The sequence below is a fragment of the Bufo bufo genome, chromosome 5 (assembly GCF_905171765.1).
Source record: "Bufo bufo chromosome 5, aBufBuf1.1, whole genome shotgun sequence".
NCBI lineage: Eukaryota > Metazoa > Chordata > Amphibia > Anura > Bufonidae > Bufo > Bufo bufo.
In genome coordinates, this window is record NC_053393.1 from 563446015 (window position 1) to 563466640 (window position 20626).

The 20626-nt window shown below is 51.7% G+C and overlaps 1 protein-coding gene across 3 annotated transcripts; it reads left to right on the forward strand.

Annotated features, from left to right (window-relative positions):
• Positions 1 to 343: 343 nt before the first annotated feature.
• Positions 344 to 19237, forward strand: HIGD1A (HIG1 hypoxia inducible domain family member 1A). 3 transcript variants are annotated; one of them, XM_040431745.1, is made up of 5 exons: positions 344 to 619; positions 11793 to 11905; positions 12015 to 12149; positions 12227 to 12302; positions 19227 to 19237. In XM_040431745.1, exons 2-4 carry the CDS (start codon positions 11803 to 11805, stop codon positions 12274 to 12276), a joined length of 288 nt encoding a protein of 95 aa, XP_040287679.1. In that variant the 5' UTR covers positions 344 to 619; positions 11793 to 11802; the 3' UTR covers positions 12277 to 12302; positions 19227 to 19237. The 3 variants fall into 3 exon arrangements, with proteins under 3 accessions (XP_040287679.1, XP_040287680.1, XP_040287681.1); XM_040431746.1 differs by having other exon boundaries at positions 11796 to 11905; XM_040431747.1 differs by lacking the exon at positions 344 to 619 and adding an exon at positions 1406 to 1419 and having other exon boundaries at positions 11795 to 11905.
• The last annotated feature ends 1389 nt before the right edge of the window (positions 19238 to 20626 follow it).

The following is a 20626-nucleotide window of genomic DNA, read 5'->3' on the forward strand; positions in this document are numbered from 1 at the left end:
ATAATGACGGGGCCACATGGCAGGACACTGGGGGCCCTCCAATAACTATAGGGCCACCTGTCAGGGTGATGGGGGTCAAGTGACTGGCTGTCGAGCTGAGTCACGGTGACGGATTTGTGTCTGAAGCGGTTTCCCGGGTAACCGTCTCGTGACGTCATCCCGCCAGACACGTACAGCCGCACACACCAAAATTTAGAGCCAGGACACCGCCCTACAACACGTCTCATCCTAACCGGTTCTGGACCCGCCCACGTATCGTCACGGCCAATCAGAGACGAGCTGGCATCCTGTGACGTCACAGCGCACGGTACCATGGGAGTTGTAGTCCGGACCCTTGATATGGCGCCTTCAGGCTCTCTGTGGAGCCGCGTCCGGTGGGGTCGTCCTTCCTGCTCGTTACCGCTACCAGGGGACTGGGTCTGGGCCGACCCGGTTGTCTGCAACAGCAGGAAGGCTATGGCCTGAGCCCGGGAAGGTCACCATGGCTCCTACTTCACCTTGATTAAGTCTGACGCCCCGCCCCGTGACGTCATGACCTGGTGGAGAAGTATAGAACACCGGAAGCGCCGCGCGCACTGACAGCAGAAGGGGAAGAAGAAGACGGAGACACCGGTGAGAGACGGGGGTGTGAGGCCCTGCGGGTGCCCATGGGAGAAGGGGGCAGTGCTGCTGGAGGGTAACGGGGGTATTATCCGGGGGGCAGTGCTGCTGGAGGGTAACGGGGTATTATCCGGGGGACAGTGCTGCTGGAGGGTAACGGGGTATTATCCGGGAGGGGGGGCAGTGCTGCTGGAGGGTAACGGGGGTATTATCCGGGGGGGCAGTGCTGCTGGAGGGTAACGGGGTATTATCCGGGGGACAGTGCTGCTGGAGGGTAACGGGGTATTATCCGGGAGGGGGGGCAGTGCTGCTGGAGGGTAACGGGGGTATTATCCGGGGGGCAGTGCTGCTGGAGGGTAACGGGGTATTATCCGGGGGGCAGTGCTGCTGGAGGGTAACGGGGTATTATCCGGGGACAGTGCTGCTGGAGGGTAACGGGGTATTATCCGGGGGACAGTGCTGCTGGAGGGTAACGGGGTTATTATCCGGGAGAAGAGGGGCAGTGCTGCTGGAGGGTAACGGGGGTATTATCCGGGAGAGGGGGCAGTGCTGCTGGAGGGTAACGGGGGTATTATCCGGGAGAAGGGGGGCAGTGCTGCTGGAGGGTAACTGGGGTATTATCCGGGGGACAGTGCTGCTGGAGGCTAACGGGGGTATTATCCGGGAGAGGGGGCAGTGCTGCTGGAGGGTAACGGGGTATTATCCGGGGGGGCAGTGCTGCTGGAGGGTAACGGGGGTATTATCCGGGAGAAGGGGGGCAGTGCTGCTGGAGGGTAACGGGGGTATTATCCGGGAGAAGGGGGGCAGTGCTGCTGGAGGGTAACGGGGGTATTATCCGGGGTAGTGACAGCCTGTGGGGGGCTGTAGTGTGTACATCACCTGTCATTACTAGAGATGAGTGAATTTCTCAAAATTTGATTTGGCCAGTTCGCCGAATCTTCTGAAAAGAGTCAATCCGAATTTATTTGCGGCAAATTACGTTACAAACCGTCTACTTCCTGTCTGCAGAGAGCCTGTATAGAGGTGTAGAGCACTGTGCCTGTATAGTGGTGTAGAACACTGTGCCTGTATAGTGGTGTAGAGCACTGTGCCTGTATAGCGGTGTAGAACACTGTGCCTGTATAGCGGTGTAGAACACTATGCCTGTATAGTGGTGTAGAACACTGTGCCTGTATAGCGGTGTAGAGCACTGTGCCTGTATAGTGGTGTAGAACACTGTGCCTGTATACCGGTGTAGGACACTGTGCCCGTATACCGGTGTAGAACACTGTGCCTGTATAGCGGTGTAGAACACTATGCCTGTATAGTGGTGTAGAGCACTGTGCCTGTATAGTGGTGTAGAACACTGTGCCTGTATAGCGGTGTAGAACACTGTGCCTGTATAGTGGTGTAGAACACTGTGCCTGTATAGTGGTGTAGAACACTGTGCCTGTATAGCGGTGTAGAGCACTGTGCCTGTATAGTGGTGTAGAACACTGTGCCTGTATAGTGGTGTAGAACACTGTGCCTGTATAGTGGTGTAGAACACTGTGCCTGTATAGCGGTGTAGAACACTGTGCCTGTATAGGGGTGTAGAACACTGTGCCTGTATAGCGGTGTAGAACACTGTGCCTGTATAGCGGTGTAGAACACTGTGCCTGTATAGCGGTGTAGAACACTGTGCCTGTATAGCGGTGTAGAACACTGTGCCTGTATAGCGGTGTAGAACACTGTGCCTGTATAGCGGTGTAGAACACTGTGCCTGTATAGTGGTGTAGAACACTGTGCCTGTATAGCGGTGTAGAACATTGTGCCTGTATAGTGGTGTAGAACACTGTGCCTGTATAGCGGTGTAGAACACTGTGCCTGTATAGTGGTGTAGAACACTGTGCCTGTATAGCGGTGTAGAACACTGTGCCTGTATAGTGGTGTAGAACACTGTGCCTGTATAGTGGTGTAGAACACTGTGCCTGTATAGCGGTGTAGAACACTGTGCCTGTATAGCGGTGTAGAACACTGTGCCTGTATATCGGTGTAGAACACTGTGCCTGTATAGCGGTGTAGAACACTGTGCCTGTATAGTGGTGTAGTACACTGTGCCTGTATAGCGGTGTAGAACACTGTGCCTGTATAGTGGTGTAGAACACTGTGCCTGTATAGTGGTGTAGAGCACTGTGCCTGTATATTGGTGTAGAACACTGTGCCTGTATAGTGGTGTAGTACACTGTGCCTGTATAGCGGTGTAGAACACTGTGCCTGTATAGTGGTGTAGAGCACTGTGCCTGTATAGCGGTGTAGAACACTGTGCCTGTATAGCGGTGTAGAACACTGTGGGCCAGATTTATCATTACTCTGACAGCTCACTCCACTTTAACATATGGCTAAAGTCAGTTTTAGCCAAGTCAGATTTATGATCGGCCCTTTAAGACTGTAATAAATGTGGTTTGACGGTAGCAGTTTATCCGTCAGTAAGCAGCTTTACAAAAGTCGCACATCTTTACGAAAAAGTCGCACGTTTTTATGAAAAAGTCGCATGTTCTATTAAAAAGTCTCATAAGATAAGCATGGTCCTCACTGGAGTGAAATTGGGACTTTTTTGCGACTTTTTTGCGACTTTTTTAAATAGTCCCAATAGTAAATCTGTCTAGAGATTCATTTACATAAGAAAACACGCCCACTTTCAGAAAACTGGCGAGCATAGTGCAGAGCAGAAAAAAGTCGCAAATTTGTGCGCAGTTTTAGCGTTTGGGACTTTTTTGGGACTTTTTCACTCCATTATTCTGACCTGAGCTAATGATAAATCTGGCCCTGTGACTGTATATCGGTGTAGAACACTGTGTCTGTATAGTGTTGTAGAACACTGTGCCTGTATAGCGGTGTAGAACACTGTGCCTGTATAGCGGTGTAGAACACTGTGCCTGTATAGCGGTGTAGAACACTGTGCCTGTATAGCGGTGTAGAACACTGTGCCTGTATAGTGGTGTAGAACACTGTGCCTGTATAGAGGTGTAGAACATTGTGCCTGTATAGTGGTGTAGAGCACTGTGCCTGTATAGCGGTGTAGAGCACTGTGCCTGTATAGTGGTGTAGAGCACTGTGCCTGTATATCGGTGTAGAACACTGTGCCTGTATAGCGGTGTAGAACACTGTGCCCGTATATCGGTGTAGAACACTGTGCCTGTATATCGGTGTAGAACACTGTGCCTGTATAGAGGTGTAGGACACTGTGCCTCTATAGCGGTGTAGAACACTGTGCCTCTATAGCGGTGTAGAACACTGTGCCTGTATAGCGGTGTAGAACACTGTGCCTGTATAGCGGTGTAGAACACTGTGCCTGTATAGCGGTGTAGAACACTGTGCCTGTATAGCGGTGTAGGACACTGTGCCCGTATAGCGGTGTAGAACACTGTGCCTGTATAGCGGTGTAGAACACTGTGCCTGTATAGCGGTGTAGAACACTGTGCCTGTATAGCGGTGTAGAACACTGTGCCTGTATAGCGGTGTAGAACACTGTGCCCGTATAGCGGTGTAGAACACTGTGCCCGTATAGCGGTGTAGAACACTGTGCCTGTATAGCGGTGTAGAACACTGTGCCTGTATAGCGGTGTAGAACACTGTGCCTGTATAGAGGTGTAGGACACTGTGCCCGTATACCGGTGTAGAACACTGTGCCTGTATAGCGGTGTAGAACACTGTGCCTGTATAGTGGTGTAGAACACTGTGCCTGTATAGGGGTGTAGAACACTGTGCCTGTATAGTGGTGTAGAACACTGTGCTTGTATAGTGGTGTAGAACACTGTGCCTGTATAGCGGTGTAGAACACTGTGCCTGTATAGAGGTGTAGAACACTGTGCCTGTATAGCGGTGTAGAACACTGTGCCTGTATAGTGGTGTAGAACACTGTGCCTGTATAGTGGTGTAGAACACTGTGCCTGTATAGTGGTGTAGAACACTGTGCCTGTATAGTGGTGTAGAACACTGTGCCTGTATAGTGGTGTAGAACACTGTGTATGTATAGTGGTGTAGAATACTGTGCCTGTATAGCGGTGTGGAACACTGTGCCTGTATAGCGGTGTAGAACACTCTGCCTGTATAGCGGTGTAGAACACTGTGCCTGTATAGCGGTGTAGAACACTGTGCCTCTATAGCGGTGTAGAACACTGTGCCTGTATAGTGGTGTAGAACACTGTGCCTGTATAGTGGTGTAGAACACTGTGCCTGTATAGCGGTGTAGTACACTGTGCCTGTATAGTGGTGTAGAACACTGTGCCTGTATAGCGGTGTAGAACACTGTGCCTGTATAGTGGTGTAGAACACTGTGCCTGTATAGTGGTGTAGAACACTGTGCCTGTATAGCGGTGTAGAACACTGTGTATGTATAGAGGTGTAGTACACTGTGCCTGTATAGAGGTGTAGAACACTGTGCCTGTATAGCGGTGTAGAACACTGTGCCTCTATAGCGGTGTAGAACACTGTGCCTGTATAGTGGTGTAGAACACTGTGCCTGTATAGCGGTGTAGAACACTGTGCCTGTATAGCGGTGTAGAACACTGTGCCTGTATAGTGGTGTAGAACACTGTGCCTGTATAGTGGTGTAGAACACTGTGCCTGTATAGTGGTGTAGAACACTGTGCCTGTATAGCGGTGTAGAACACTGTGCCTGTATAGAGGTGTAGGACACTGTGCCCGTATACCGGTGTAGAACACTGTGCCTGTATAGCGGTGTAGAACACTGTGCCTGTATAGCGGTGTAGAACACTGTGCCTGTATAGTGGTGTAGAACACTGTGTATGTATAGTGGTGTAGAACACTGTGCCTGTATAGAGGTGTAGAACACTGTGCCTGTATAGCGGTGTAGAACACTGTGCCTGTATAGCGGTGTAGAACACTGTGCCTGTATAGTGGTGTAGAACACTGTGCCTGTATAGCGATGTAGAACACTGTGCCTGTATAGCGGTGTAGAACACTGTGCCTGTATAGCGGTGTAGAACACTGTGCCTGTATAGCGGTGTAGAACACTGTGCCTGTATAGCGGTGTAGAACACTGTGCCTGTATAGCGGTGTAGAACACTGTGCCTGTATAGCGGTGTAGAACACTGTGCCTGTATAGCGGTGTAGAGCACTGTGCCTGTATAGCGGTGTAGAGCACTGTGCCTGTATAGCGGTGTAGAACACTGTGCCTGTATAGCGGTGTAGAACACTGTGCCTGTATAGCGGTGTAGAACACTGTGCCTGTATAGCGGTGTAGAACACTGTGCCTGTATAGCGGTGTAGAACACTGTGCCTGTATAGCGGTGTAGAACACTGTGCCTGTATAGCGGTGTAGAACACTGTGCCTGTATAGCGGTGTAGAACACTGTGCCTGTATAGCGGTGTAGAACACTGTGCCTTGCAGTAACACACAGGGAGTCTGCTGTGGCAGTGAGATAATACTGTGAGTCCGTATGACATGCAGGTGACAGGCGTCGCTCTTAGAATCACTGCACACTTCACGGGGTCACAACCGACCAAATAACTCCAGTGTGAACTCAGCCTCACAGGTCGATGTTAGCGCCAAGGAGTGGATCCTAAACAGAGATGAGACGTGAATGGAATATATTTGCATGTCTTCTGTGTTTTGTACCCACTCCTGCTTTTGGCTTCCAAATCATAAGCCGATTCTGATGACACAGACAGGATCCGTTGTGCGTCTCATTGTTCCTTCCTTCTGACAGATCAGAAGAAGGGTCAAATAAATGATGTCAGCCAGGCCGAAAGGCAAAATAGTGGCCCAGTCATGGAGTGGTGAGGTGGGAACAGCATGAGAAGTCCACAGAGTGGCCCAAAGACAAAGTGGTGAGGTGGCAGCAGCATGAGGAGACCACAGAGTGGCCCTATGACAGAGTCTGGAGGTGGTGGCAGCATCAGGAGGCCACAGAGTGGTGGAGGTGGGGGGGGGGGGCAATACCAGTACCTGCGGATGATGGTGGCTGGTAGAAGGAGCACTTGGCATCAGATGTGTGGCATCAGGCGGGTGGCAGCATCAGAGTAGTAGCTGAGGCAGGTATCCAGAAGAAACCGGTCTCTTTTCACAAAGTTTGGGTGAGGCACCATGGATGATCTAGTCTGATGCATCAGGAATTGGTGGGTGGAAATATTGGCTGATCCATGCCTGATTCATCCTGACAAAGGTCAGTCTCTCCACATTTTGGGTGGACAGGCGAGTTCTCCTTGGGGTGACTATGGCCCCCGCCGCACTAAACACCCGCTCTGATGCCACACTACTGGCCGGGCAGGACAGCTTTTCCAGGGCAAACTCTGCCAGTTGTGGCCACAAATCCAGTTTGGCTGCCCAGTAGTCCAGCGGATGTTAAATGTTGGGGTGGCAGGGTGCTGTCCAAGTATGCCACCACCTGCTGGTTCAGGTTCTGCTCCAGGTCTACCTGCTGCTGCTGCTGGTGTGTAGTTTCTTGACTAGGCGGGTGAAGGACGCTGCTCATCAACGACTCTAGACTCAGGCTGCTGCTGATGGAGATGGTACTGCTCCTGCCACCCCTCCCCAGCAGCCATGGCAGAGGAACGTGAGCGCAGAGGGCCCCCCAGTCAGACCTTTGAGAGGTCACCCGGCTCCCAAGTGCGATCGGCTTCATCATCATTGAGTAGTGTCTGCACATGACTGATGTCCTCCTCAACGGTCTCTGGGTCAGGAGCCTGACCGCTCCCAACACCAGCTCCCACGCCACTCTCCGCATCACTACTTGCCCGCCTAGCGGAGGAAGCGGTGGATGTCTCCTCTAGATCTTGGTTGCCAGTAGCTGCTGACTGTCCTCGCTGTATAGTGGAGCTGAGCCCACAGCGTACAACACTTCTCTGGCTGAGGGAACAGAAAAGGACAGGGGCAGGTTGAGGAGAGGTGAGGGCACAGGGCCTGCTCCCGGGCCATGCCAACTAAGGGCTGTGTCTGACCAACCCTCCGACTGTTGGCTGCCGGTGTCTGATGTCACTTGGGATGAATTGAATGACCGAGTCAACCTTTCAAGAACCGCTGGGTGCTGGTCAAGACATGACCGCTAGATGACACCGGGAGCTCAGGCCTCTGGAAGTGACCCCTGCTGCCCAACCCCCGCCCCCCCCCCCCCCCCCCCCCCCCCCCCCCCCCCCCTACTCTGCTTGGACCTCTGCCCACAAACATTTAGGCCTCTGCCCGTTCCCTTTGAAGGGGCTGTCACCTGTCTGACATACTGTATAATACCCCCCCAAAAAAGCTGTAGTACAATGTAATTGCAGAACGGCATTTAAGACATATATATATATTTTTTTCTAAATAATAAATTCCACCCCCAAAAAAAAAACACAATTCACTGCAGAACGGCTAATAGGACGTACGTATCTTACAGCCATTTACGGGGTGTAGTAATAGGTGTCACACAGAACTTCCGGTTTGCTGGAATTACTGATGTATCATAAAGTGCAAACAACCTAAAAGCAGCAGAATAACTGCAATCTGGCTCCGCAGACCGTGCAGCAAGGTGTAATAGGATTGCTCCTGTTCCCCAGGCTGTAACCTCCCCGACTGAACCCCGTTCTCCGTTTATAGTGTAGATGATGCCTCCCTATCCTTTCCCTGCACCTTGAATGATCTTTACCTGAACTTGTAAATCATTTTTTCACACAATGAAGTCTTTCCTCGCACTGTCCCTAGCGCCTGCTGACGTCTCCCCCTGCACTAAGTGCACTGGAAACTGGCAGGATCCAAGATGGCTGCCGCTATTTGTAGGGCTGTGACATCACAGGGCTGGCTGATGATTGGCTGCATGCGTGGCATTATGGGTGATCCCGCCTTCCCAGAGTTCCTTGCTCCATGTCCTCACACGTGCAGCAGACATTTGAGGAAAAAATGTGATTCATTACCACGAAACGCGAGGAAATTCGAATTCGGTGCAAATCTAATTTTTCCTGAAATTTGGATCGAATTCTACTTGGTCAACTTCGATTCGCTCATCTCTAGTCATTACTGTAGACGGCCTGCGGGGGAGCTGTCTGTACATCACCTGTCATTACTGTAGACTGCCTGCGGGGGAGCTGTAGTGTGTACATCACCTGTCATTACTGTAAACGGCCTGCGGGGGAGCTGTAGTGTGTACATCACCCGTCATTACTGTAGACGGCCTGCGGGGGAGCTGTAGTGTGTACATCACCCGTCATTACTGTAGACGGCCTGCGGGGGAGCTGTAGAGTACATCACCCGTCATTACTGTAGACTGCCTGCGGGGGAGCTGTAGAGTACATCACCCGTCATTACTGTAGACTGCCTGCGGGGGAGCTGTAGTGTGTACATCACCCGTCATTACTGTAGACGGCCTGTGGGGGAGCTGTAGAGTACATCACCCGTCATTACTGTAGACTGCCTGCGAGGGAGCTGTAGAGTACATCACCCGTCATTACTGTAGACGGCCTGCGGGGGAGCTGTAGAGTACATCACCCGTCATTACTGTAGACGGCCTGTGGGGGGCTGTAGTGTGTACATCACCCGTCATTACTGTAGACGGCCTGCGGGGGAGCTGTAGAGTACATCACCCGTCATTACTGTAGACTGCCTGCGGGGGAGCTGTAGAGTACATCACCCGTCATTACTGTAGACTGCCTGCGGGGGAGCTGTAGTGTACATCACCTGTCATTACTGTAGACTGCCTGCGGGGGAGCTGTAGTGTACATCACCTGTCATTACTGTAGACTGCCTGCGGGGGAGCTGTAGAGTACATCACCTGTCATTACTGTAGACGGCCTGCGGGGGAGCTGTAGAGTACATCACCTGTCATTACTGTAGACGGCCTGCGGGGGAGCTGTAGTGTGTACATCACCCGTCATTACTGTAGACGGCCTGCGGGGGAGCTGTAGAGTACATCACCTGTCATTACTGTAGACGGCCTGCGGGGGAGCTGTAGAGTACATCACCTGTCATTACTGTAGACGGCCTGCGGGGGAGCTGTAGAGTACATCACCTGTCATTACTGTAGACGGCCTGCGGGGGAGCTGTAGTGTACATTACCTGTCATTACTGTAGACGGCCTGCGGGGGAGCTGTAGTGTGTACATCACCCATCATTACTGTAGACGGCCTGCGGGGGAGCTGTAGTGTACATTACCTGTCATTACTGTAGACGGCCTGCGGGGGAGCTGTAGTGTACATTACCTGTCATTACTGTAGACGGCCTGCGGGGGAGCTGTAGAGTACATCACCCGTCATTACTGTAGACGGCCTGCGGGGGAGCTGTAGAGTACATCACCCGTCATTACTGTAGACGGCCTGCGGGGGAGCTGTAGAGTACATCACCCGTCATTACTGTAGACGGCCTGCGGGGGAGCTGTAGTGTGTACATCACCCGTCATTACTGTAGACGGCCTGCGGGGGAGCTGTAGTGTACATCACCCGTCATTACTGTAGACGGCCTGCGGGGGAGCTGTAGTCTGTACATCACCCGTCATTACTGTAGACGGCCTGCGGGGGAGCTGTAGAGTACATCACCCGTCATTACTGTAGACGGCCTGCGGGGGAGCTGTAGAGTACATCACCCGTCATTACTGTAGACGGCCTGCGGGGGAGCTGTAGTGTGTACATCACCCGTCATTACTGTAGACGGCCTGCGGGGGAGCTGTAGCGTACATCACCCGTCATTACTGTAGACGGCCTGCGGGGGAGCTGTAGAGTACATCACCCGTCATTACTGTAGACGGCCTGCGGGGGAGCTGTAGTGTGTACAACACCTGTCATTACTGTAGACGGCCTGCGGGGGAGCTGTAGAGTACATCACCTGTCATTACTGTAGACGGCCTGCGGAGGAGCTGTAGTGTACATTACCTGTCATTACTGTAGACGGCCTGCGGGGGAGCTGTAGAGTACATCACCTGTCATTACTGTAGACGGCCTGCGGAGGAGCTGTAGTGTACATTACCTGTCATTACTGTAGACGGCCTGCGGGGGAGCTGTAGTGTGTACATCACCCGTCATTACTGTAAACGGCCTGCGGGGGAGCTGTAGTGTACATTACCTGTCATTACTGTAGACGGCCTGCGGGGGAGCTGTAGTGTGTACATCACCCGTCATTACTGTAGACGGCCTGCGGGGGAGCTGTAGAGTACATCACCTGTCATTACTGTAGACGGCCTGCGGGGGAGCTGTAGAGAGTACATCACCTGTCATTACTGTAGACGGCCTGCGGGGGAGCTGTAGCGTACATCACCTGTCATTACTGTAGACGGCCTGCGGAGGAGCTGTAGAGTACATCACCTGTCATTACTGTAGACGGCCTGCGGGGGAGCTGTAGTGTGTACATCACCCGTCATTACTGTAGACGGCCTGCGGGGGAGCTGTAGAGTACATCACCTGTCATTACTGTAGACGGCCTGCGGGGGAGCTGTAGAGAGTACATCACCTGTCATTACTGTAGACGGCCTGCGGGGGAGCTGTAGCGTACATCACCTGTCATTACTGTAGACGGCCTGCGGAGGAGCTGTAGAGTACATCACCTGTCATTACTGTAGACGGCCTGCGGGGGAGCTGTAGTGTGTACATCACCTGTCATTACTGTAGACGGCCTGCGGGGGAGCTGTAGAGTACATCACCTGTCATTACTGTAGACTGCCTGCGGGGGAGCTGTAGTGTGTACATCACCTGTCATTACTGTAGACGGCCTGCGGGGGAGCTGTAGAGTACATCACCCGTCATTTCTGTAGACGGCCTGCGGGGGAGCTGTAGTGTGTACATCACCCGTCATTACTGTAGACGGCCTGCGGGGGAGCTGTAGTGTGTACAACACCTGTCATTACTGTAGACGGCCTGCGGGGGAGCTGTAGTGTACATTACCTGTCATTACTGTAGACGGCCTGCGGGGGAGCTGTAGAGTACATCACCTGTCATTACTGTAGATGGCCTGCGGGGGAGCTGTAGAGTACATCACCTGTCATTACTGTAGACGGCCTGCGGGGGAGCTGTAGTGTGTACAACACCTGTTATTACTGTAGACGGCCTGCGGGGGAGCTGTAGTGTACATCACCTGTCATTACTGTAGACGGCCTGCGGGGGAGCTGTAGTGTGTACATCACCTGTCATTACTGTAGACGGCCTGCGGGGGAGCTGTAGTGTACATTACCTGTCATTACTGTAGACGGCCTGCTGGGGAGCTGTAGACTGTGATGTCACGTGATCCCTCATCCTGATTGGCTGTTGTCTCCTCCAGCAGACATCATGGCTTCCAGCGCAGGCGACGTCCTCCCCACTTATGACCTCGGTGAGACTCAGACGTCAAAACTGATGAAGAAGTCCAAGGAGTCTCCGTTTGTGCCCGTGGGTGAGTGTCCCCCTTCCACGTCCCCATCACTCACTGTTGTATTTTCGGTGGAGGTTCATGAAGTTCCCTGTGTTAACCCCTGCTGTGCCGGTGCTCTTCTGTATTCCAGGAATTGCCGGCTTTCTTGGCGTTGTGGCTTATGGACTGTACAGACTAAGACATCGGGGAGACACCAAGATGTCCGTGCACCTCATACACATGCGTGTGGGGGCCCAGGGGTTCATCGTGGGTGCAATGACCTGTGGTGAGTGTGGGGGGAGGCATAGCCCGCCGGGGCTGGAGACCTCCTCGACCTTGTACTGACCTCTGCTCTCTCTCCAGGTGTGCTCTACTCCATGTACAAGGAGTATCTGGCCAAGCCCAAGGAGTAGGAGAGCGCCATGGACCTCACATTGGGGTGTTGGATTATGGACACTTCTACCCAAAGATTTAGAGACTTTTATTTATTTTATTTTTGCCGTCTCGGCTGTGACCCCCGGCCCGGCCCCCCCTTCCCTCCGACGCGGCTGGTGTTACATTCCGTCTGTTATTCCTCTAATAATAAAGTCTCCCGTCCGCTGCCGATCGGCTCACGTCATTCCGGGGCCCTCGCCCACCATGGAGCACACGGCTAATGCTTACAGCGCTATTCCCATCCAGGTCATTGATGAGACAAATAGGGTCGGCCCTAAATGTCTGGGAGGGGCTCCTAGCTCAGGGACCGGGCCCCAACGTGAATGCAGTGCCCCCACACGTGTCAGGACGCCCCTCTAGTCTATGTGACAGTAGTAGTGGTGTCATACTGTGACCTGAGCGCATCACATCTATACGGCACCAGAACCGAGCGTGGTCCAGTGCGTCCTGAAGAGGGGTGAAGGTTTGCTACCACCCATCATCCTGCTGCAGACCAGTGACTACAGCACCCATCATCCTGCTGCAGACCAGTGACTACAGCACCCATCATCCTGCTGCAGACCAGTGACTACAGCACCCATCATCCTGCTGCAGACCAGTGACTACAGCACCCATCAGACACAGGCAGCGCCAGAATAAACATTTAGTGACAGATGATGTTGTCTCCATCCTGTTCAGACCCCCATGATGACTTCTCCCAGCCACACAGATCTCTTCATCGTCTCACTTTGCTACTACATCTGCACCCTATAGACTACTATATACCTAGTGCCACGTGCACCCCATACCTAGTGCCACGTGCACTGTGCACATCTAATGATCTAATTATTGTCAGTTTGACCCAGGGAGTAGTAGGTCAGTAATACACTATTACTGGATTATTATAACGTCTGATACAAGAAGAGCTGAGGATATTCAGTAGTCCCGGTCCAGTGTACTCTGCCCCTGTACATACTCGTCTTATCAGCGGGGAGCACCTGAAGTGGTTGTTGTCGGAGCACCCGCCCTGAAAAGGGCGACCCCCAGCCTGCTGGAACCTTGGACCTGTGCTAGAGTACCCTGTTACTTACTAGACCCAACGCGTTTCGCCAGGAGCAGCGTCACGGGTAGCGGCGGTACAGAATGGCAGTGGTAGGTGAACTCTGCAAACCACTTGCTCGTCAACGCGACGTCCAATCAGGGCTGGAGCTGCACAAACTCCCTCCCACCTCACTCGCTGAGCAGCGCCACGAGGGGCGGAGAAGTTGCCATGGAGACGACTGACGCTTCCGCAGCAGACTTGTGTAGGTCGGGCCCAACTAAAGCCACACACGAGGCATCTCTTAGCCTGCACTACTGATAATATACAGGGGGTGATACATGGTGGGGTCATGGAAGGGCGACACAGAGACGCCTCCACCCCTGATTGGACACCGCCTTGACGAGCCCTCATTATGGACGGGACTTGGTGGCTATAAGGAAGTGGTTCACCTACCACGGCCAAACGCGTTGGATCTAGTAAGTAACAGGGTACTCTAGCACAGGTCCAAGTTTCCAGCAGGCTGGGGGTCGCCCTTTTCAGGGCGGGTGCTCCGACGACAGCCACTTGAGGTGCTCCCCGCTGATAAGACGGGTATGTACAGGGGCAGAGTACCTTCCACGTGAAACCCGCCACTGATGTATCCGAGACACAATTGGCTATCTGAGCCTGCACTGGACCGGGACTATCCTCAGCTCTTCTTGTATCAGACGTTATAATAATCCAGTAAAAGTTGAGTTTTATTATTCAGTATGAGTAGGTCCCAGACTGGTGTATTTGTTTAATGCTCATGTAAGTACCATCTGCTCTGTGCACCCCATACATGATGCCGCATGCTCTGTGCCTCCTTTTATAGTGATCCATACTCTGTGTCCCCATATAACATGTAGTAAATCCCCAGTCCCACAAAGTTATGCAGCAATGCAGTTGAGGCCTCCTAAGGCCAGGCCAGCTTCTGTGGAACATAACAGGTGGCACAATGATGTCATCTTGCACAACAGAACGCCAAATAGCAGGGCAAGGAACCAATGATTCCCTGTCCTGGCAGCGTTGAGATGGATGCTTAGTTACATCTGTGGACTCAAATACAATGAGAGCAGGAGAGCCTGTAAACCAGGTCAATCAGCTCAGTGACTGGAGGCCAAGGGAGGGGACCATCTGGCACTGCCTTGAGGAGTGACCGGCAATGCGCCCTGTGGTGTCACACACCCCCTAAGGCCGGCCCTGGCTCGTTCCAGTGTGACGCTGGGTACTATGCTTTGATGATAGCCGCCACTCATCCAGGTGACCTGGAGTCCTGTGTCCTCATGATCACCACTCCTCCAGGTGTGACACCAAGTTCCGTGTGCTCTGCTGATGGCCACCACTCATCCAGGTGTGAGGACAAGTGCCGTGTTCTCTGAAGATAGCCACTGCTCGTCCAGGTGTTACACCAAGTGCAGTGTGCTCTCGTGATGACCACTCCTCATCCAGGTTTGGTGTCATGTGTTTTGATGATGACCACCGTTCATCCAGGTGTGACGCCAAGTCCAATGATGGTGGCCACCGTTCATCCAGGTGTGACACCAAGTCCAATGATGGTGGCCACTGTTCATCCAGGTGTGACACCAAGTGCCATGTGCTCTGATGACCACTGCTAATCCAGGTGTGACACCAAGTCCAATGTGCACTGATGGTGGCCACCGTTCATCCAAGTGTGATGCCAGGTGCAGTGTGCTCTGATGATGGCCACTACTCTGCTGCCCTCCCAGCTCCAATGGATGTTATCGGACCCCTCGGTGTTAAGCATAGCATGGCATACATTAGAAAAACGAATGCCACGTAGAAAGGAAGAGACATTTTCCCTAAACTAAGATGGACAGTGCACAGAGGGGCACAAACTTATTACACAGGGAGCTGGAAGGTGAGCGTTGACTGGGGGTGGTGGGAATCTCTGCAGTTTTATATTTACCTCTCGGATGATTTACAGTATTGGGTATTACTTCAGTAGGATGGTCACCTCATAGTAAATCCACAGGAGTCACCTGGAACATTGGAGTAGCAGGCTGTCACGACAGAGGGGGGCTAAGTGCTGCCCTAAACTCCACCCCACCTCTGTCCCTGCCTACCTGCACGGCATGTCCTAACAGACGGCGCACAACTTGGCGGCAGTTCCTCGCTTAGATACGTGCAGGGGCCTAAGAAGGTAAGAGGAATACCATAACAGAGTCAGGCAAGCCAAAGTCAAAGCCGGGAGGTCACGCAGGCACACAGGGAGCAATCCGATAACGAAGTCAAAACACAATTCAGAGTCAGAAGCCAAGAGGTCACGTCAAATCCAAGGAGGTCACAAGGTCGAGGTCAGAACAAACAGAGTACACGATATACACAATGCTGGTGAGGGTAGCAAGACCGATCACAGGCATCCTGTGGCCAGCAGGCTGCCTGTTTAAATAACCCCTACAGGTGAGTCACATGACCTGGCCAGCGTCACATGACTCTGATTGCTCATAATACAGCTGAGCGCCGATTCATTAATATCAGCGCTCCGATCCCTTGCTGCTCGTTGTCTAGGGGACAGAGGACGCCGGTCATGCTGAGGAGGCGTGCGCGGCCGGATCCTCCCCGCCCCCTGGAGATAAGGATGCCGACCGCGTCCTCGCTCCGCCGTATGCGCTGCGAATGAAGAGCGCACCACTGGCTCCCCGTGACAGTATTCCCCCTTCTACGAGGGGCCACCGGACCCATCATCACTGGAGTGGGTTTCTCCGAGTGAGCTAAATGAAAGTTTTTTACCAACCTCTTAGCATGCATCCTACTAGCTGGTACCCAAGACCTCTCCTCAGGACCATAACCCTTCCAAATATTGCAACGAATTCCAGACCTTTCTCACATGAAGGATTCTAGTAACGGCAACCTCCACTGGCGGCGGAGATTCCTGAGTAGGGGATGCAGGCGGTACATACTTTTTGAGTAATGCTTTATGGAAAACATTATTGATACGAAAAGAGTCAGGTAACCGTAACTTAAAAGATACAGGGTTAATGATTTAATAGGGACCAATAAAGCGCGGTGCAAATTTACTTGAAGGTACCTTCAGAGACAAATTCCTGGTAGACAACCACACTTTATCTCCCAACCCAAAATCCACTCCTCGTGAGCGCCTCCTGTCAGCCTTAACTTTTTAAATCTCCTGAGCTTTTTTAGGTTCGACTGAACCTGGGCCCAGACTGCGCACAGTTCTTTAACTACTACATCAGCTTCAGGAACCTGCGAGGAGGATGGCGAAACTGAACTAAATCGCGGATGGAAACCAAGATTACAAAAAAAACAAAAACGAGTCATCCCAGTAGATGAATTCACCTGATTGTTAATGGCGAATTCTGCCACAGACAAGTATTCCAACCACCGATGTTGGTTGTCGGAGACATAACACCTCAAATATTGTTCTAGAGATTGATTCAAACGTTCAGTTTGACCGTTGGTTTCAGGATGAAGGGCCGAAGAAAAAGACAAAGAGATATTAAACTTTGACAAAAAGCATACCACATGATCAACAAACAAGGAGGCCAAGGTCTTAGCATTGGGCAGTTTTGATGGAGGAATAAAATGCACCATCTTACTAAATCTGTCAACAACCACCCATACCACCGACTTACCCTCAGAAACCGGTAGGTCGGTGATAAAATCCATGGAGATATGGGACCAAGGTCTACTCAGGATGGGCAACGGTCGCAACTCACCCACCGGACGGGACCTAGGAGTCTTGGCCCTGGCACATACCTCATATGAGGACACATATGAGTGACCATCTCTTGACAAAGTGGACCACCAGTAAAACCTAGAGACGAGTTCCTTGGTGGCATTGATACCCAGATGTCCACTAAACACAGAATTATGACCGGGGACAAATAATTTATCAGCAGGGGATTGTACCGGAGCCATGAGTTGTCCCGCAGTTATTTTGGTCGTCAGGTTGGAGGAGACCGAAGCCACAATGACACCTGCCGGTAATATTGGTTCTGGTGGAGTATCAGGAGGTTGAAAAGCACAAAAACTCTGGGATAGGGCATCTGCCTTGATATTTTTATTTCCTGGCCTGAAAGTAATACAAAAGTTAAAACGTGTAAAGAATAATGCCCACCTAGCCTGTCTGGGATTACAACGTTTAGCAGGTTCTAAAAACAATAGATTGTTATGGTCAGTAACAACCGTAATACGATGTTGAGCCCCCTCCAAAAAATGACGCCATTCTTCAAAGGCCCATTTAATAGCAAGTAACTCTGTTTCCAATATCATACACTAACCAAAAATATAAACACAACACTTTTGGTTTTGCTCCCATTTTGCATGAGCTGAACTCAAAGATCTGAAACATTTTCTACAGACACAACAGACCCATTACTCTCAAATATTGTTCACAAATCTGTCTAGATCTATGTTAGTGAGCAGTGATGGCCAGTTCGCAGTGTTCACCGACGAACACATGCGATCTGCCATCTTTATTCCCAAACACGGCGATGCAGAGGTAAGTCCTTACCTGCGCCGCGAGCCGCTCTGAAACACATGCGGTCACCTGGAGCAGGCAGTTCTTAGAACATGATAAAGGCTGTTCTCGGAGCTGCCTGCTCCCGGTGACCGCATGTGTTTCAGAGCGGCTCGCGGCGCAGGTAAGGACTTACCTCTGCAGCGCCGGACTTGGGAATAAAGATGGCAGATTTCATGTGTTCGTCTGCGAACTGGCCATCACTGTCAGTGAGCGCTTCTCCTTTGCCGAGATAATCCATCCCACCTTACAGGTGTGGCATATCAAGGTGCTGATTAGACAACATGAATATTGCACAGGTGTGCCTTAGACTGCCCACAATAAAAGGCCACTCTGAAATGTGCAGTTTGATCACACAGCACAATGCCACAGATGTCGCAACGTTTGAGGGAGCGTGCAATTGGCATGCTGACTGCAGGAATCTCTACCAGAGCTGTTACCTGTGCAATGAATGTTCATTTCTCTACCATAAGCCGTCTCCAAAGGCGTTTCAGAGAATTCGGCAGCACATCCAACCGGCCTCACAACCGCAGACCACGTGTAACCACACTAGCCCAGGACCTCCACATCGAGCATGTTCACCTCCATGGTCGTCTGAGACCAGCCACCCGGACGGCTGCAGCAACAATCGGTTTGTATAACCAAAGAAATTCTGCACAAACTGTCAGAAACCGTCTCAGGGAAGCTCATCTGCATGCTCGTCGTCCTCATCGGGGTCTGGACCTGACTGCAGTTCGTTGTCGTAACCGACTTGAGTGGGAAAATACTCACATTCGATGGCGTCTAGCACATTGGAGAGGCGTTCTGATCACGGATGAGTCCCGGTTTTCACTGTTCAGGGCAGATGGCAGACAGCGCGTGTGGCGTCGTGTGGGTGAGCGGTTTACTGACGTCTACGTTGTGGATAGAATGGCCCATGGTGGCGGTGGGGTTATGGTATGGGCAGGCGTATGTTATGGACAACGAACACAGGTGGACTTTACTGATGGCATTCTGAATGCACAGAGACACCGTGACGAGATCCTGAGGCCCATTGTTGTGCCGTTCATCCACGACCATCACCTCATGTTGCAGCCTGATAATGCACGGCCCCATATTGCCAAGATCTGTGCACAATTCCTGGAAGCTGGAAACACCCCAGTTCGTGCATGGCAGCACCCTCACCGGACATGTCACCCATTGAGCAGGTTTTGGACGCTCTGGATCGGCGTATATGACAGCGTGTTACAGTTCCTGCCAATATTCTGCAACTTCGCACAGTTATTGAAGAGGAGTGGACCACCATTCCACAGGCCGCAATCAACAACCTGATCAACTCTATGTGACGGAGATGTGTTAAAAAGAAAAAGAAAACAAAACGAGCGGCACTCACCGTTGATAGGCAGGTGACTTTATTCCATGGCAGGAGGGGGGTGCAAGGGTTGCAGATACAGCAGCAAGTAAGCAACAGCCGTTTCGCGCGTGTATGCGCTTCTTCTGGCTTTCCAACACTGAATGTCGGAGATGTGTTGCACTGCGTGAGGCAAATGGCGGTCACACCAGATACTGACTGGTTTTCTCACCCTTCCCCCAGTAAGGCAAAACTGTGCACATTTCAGAGTGGCCTTTTATTGTGGGCAGTCTAAGGCACACCTGTGCAATATTCATGCTGTCTAATCAGCACCTCGATATGCCACACCTGTGAGGTGGGATGGATTATCTCGGCAGTGGAGAAGTGCTCACTGACACAGATCTAGACAGATTTGTGAAGAATATTTGAGAGTAACGGGTCTTCTGTGTCTGTAGAAAATGTTTCACATCTTTGAGTTCAGCTCATGCAAAATGGGAGCAAAACCAAAAGTGTTGTGTTTATATTTTTGTTCAGTGTAATTTCTCTCAGTGGAAGAGAACTTACGGGAAGAGAAAGCACATGGTCTCAGATTAGTGAGAGTTGATGACCCCTGAGAGAGTACTGCTCCTACCCCATCCTCGGAGGCATCGACCTCAACTACAAAAGGCCTCTCTTGGTCTGGTTGCACCAATATTGGGGCGTTAACAAAACGCCTCTTGAGTGTTTCGAAAGCTGTTATGGCCTCCGGTGACCAATTCACTAGATCTGCCCCCAGTATTTATACTGCCCCCTACTGTTATAATGCTCGCCCTGAAGTGCCCCCAGTATTTATACTGCCCCCTACTGTTATAATGCTCGCCCTGAAGTGCCCCCAGTATTTATACTGCCCCCTACTGTTATGCTCGCCCTGAAGCGCCCCCAGTATTTATACTGCCCCCTACTGTTATAATGCTCGCCCTGAAGCGCCCCCAGTATTTATACTGCCCCCTACTGTTATAATGCTCGCCCTGAAGCGCCCCCAGTATTTATACTGCCCCCTACTGTTATAATGCTCGCCCTGAAGTGCCCCCAGTATTTATACTGCCCCCTACTGTTATAATGCTCGCCCTGAAGCGCCCCCAGTATTTATACTGCCCCCTACTGTTATGCTCGCCCTGAAGCGCCCCCAGTATTTATACTGCCCCCTACTGTTATAATGCTCGCCCTGAAGCGCCCCCAGTATTTATACTGCCCCCTACTGTTATAATGCTCGCCCTGAAGCGCCCCCAGTATTTATACTGCCCCCTACTGTTATAATGCTCGCCCTGAAGCGCCCCCAGTATTTATATTTCTCCGTTTATTGTCCTCAAAAAATATAATTCCTCAGCCCCTCCACCATACAGTCCCATGTAAATCACATTATTTCCCTTCTCTGCCATAGAGTGCCATGTAAATACCATCACACCATCTCTCCAG

Coding starts and splice junctions, on each gene's coding strand:
- HIGD1A (XM_040431745.1), top strand. CDS start 11,803: ATGGCTTCCAGCGCAGGCGACGTCCTCCCCACTTATGACCTCGGTGAG. Junction 11,906..12,014: donor GTCTCCGTTTGTGCCCGTGG/GTGAGTGTCCCC, acceptor TCTGTATTCCAG/GAATTGCCGGCTTTCTTGGC. Junction 12,150..12,226: donor CGTGGGTGCAATGACCTGTG/GTGAGTGTGGGG, acceptor CTCTCTCTCCAG/GTGTGCTCTACTCCATGTAC.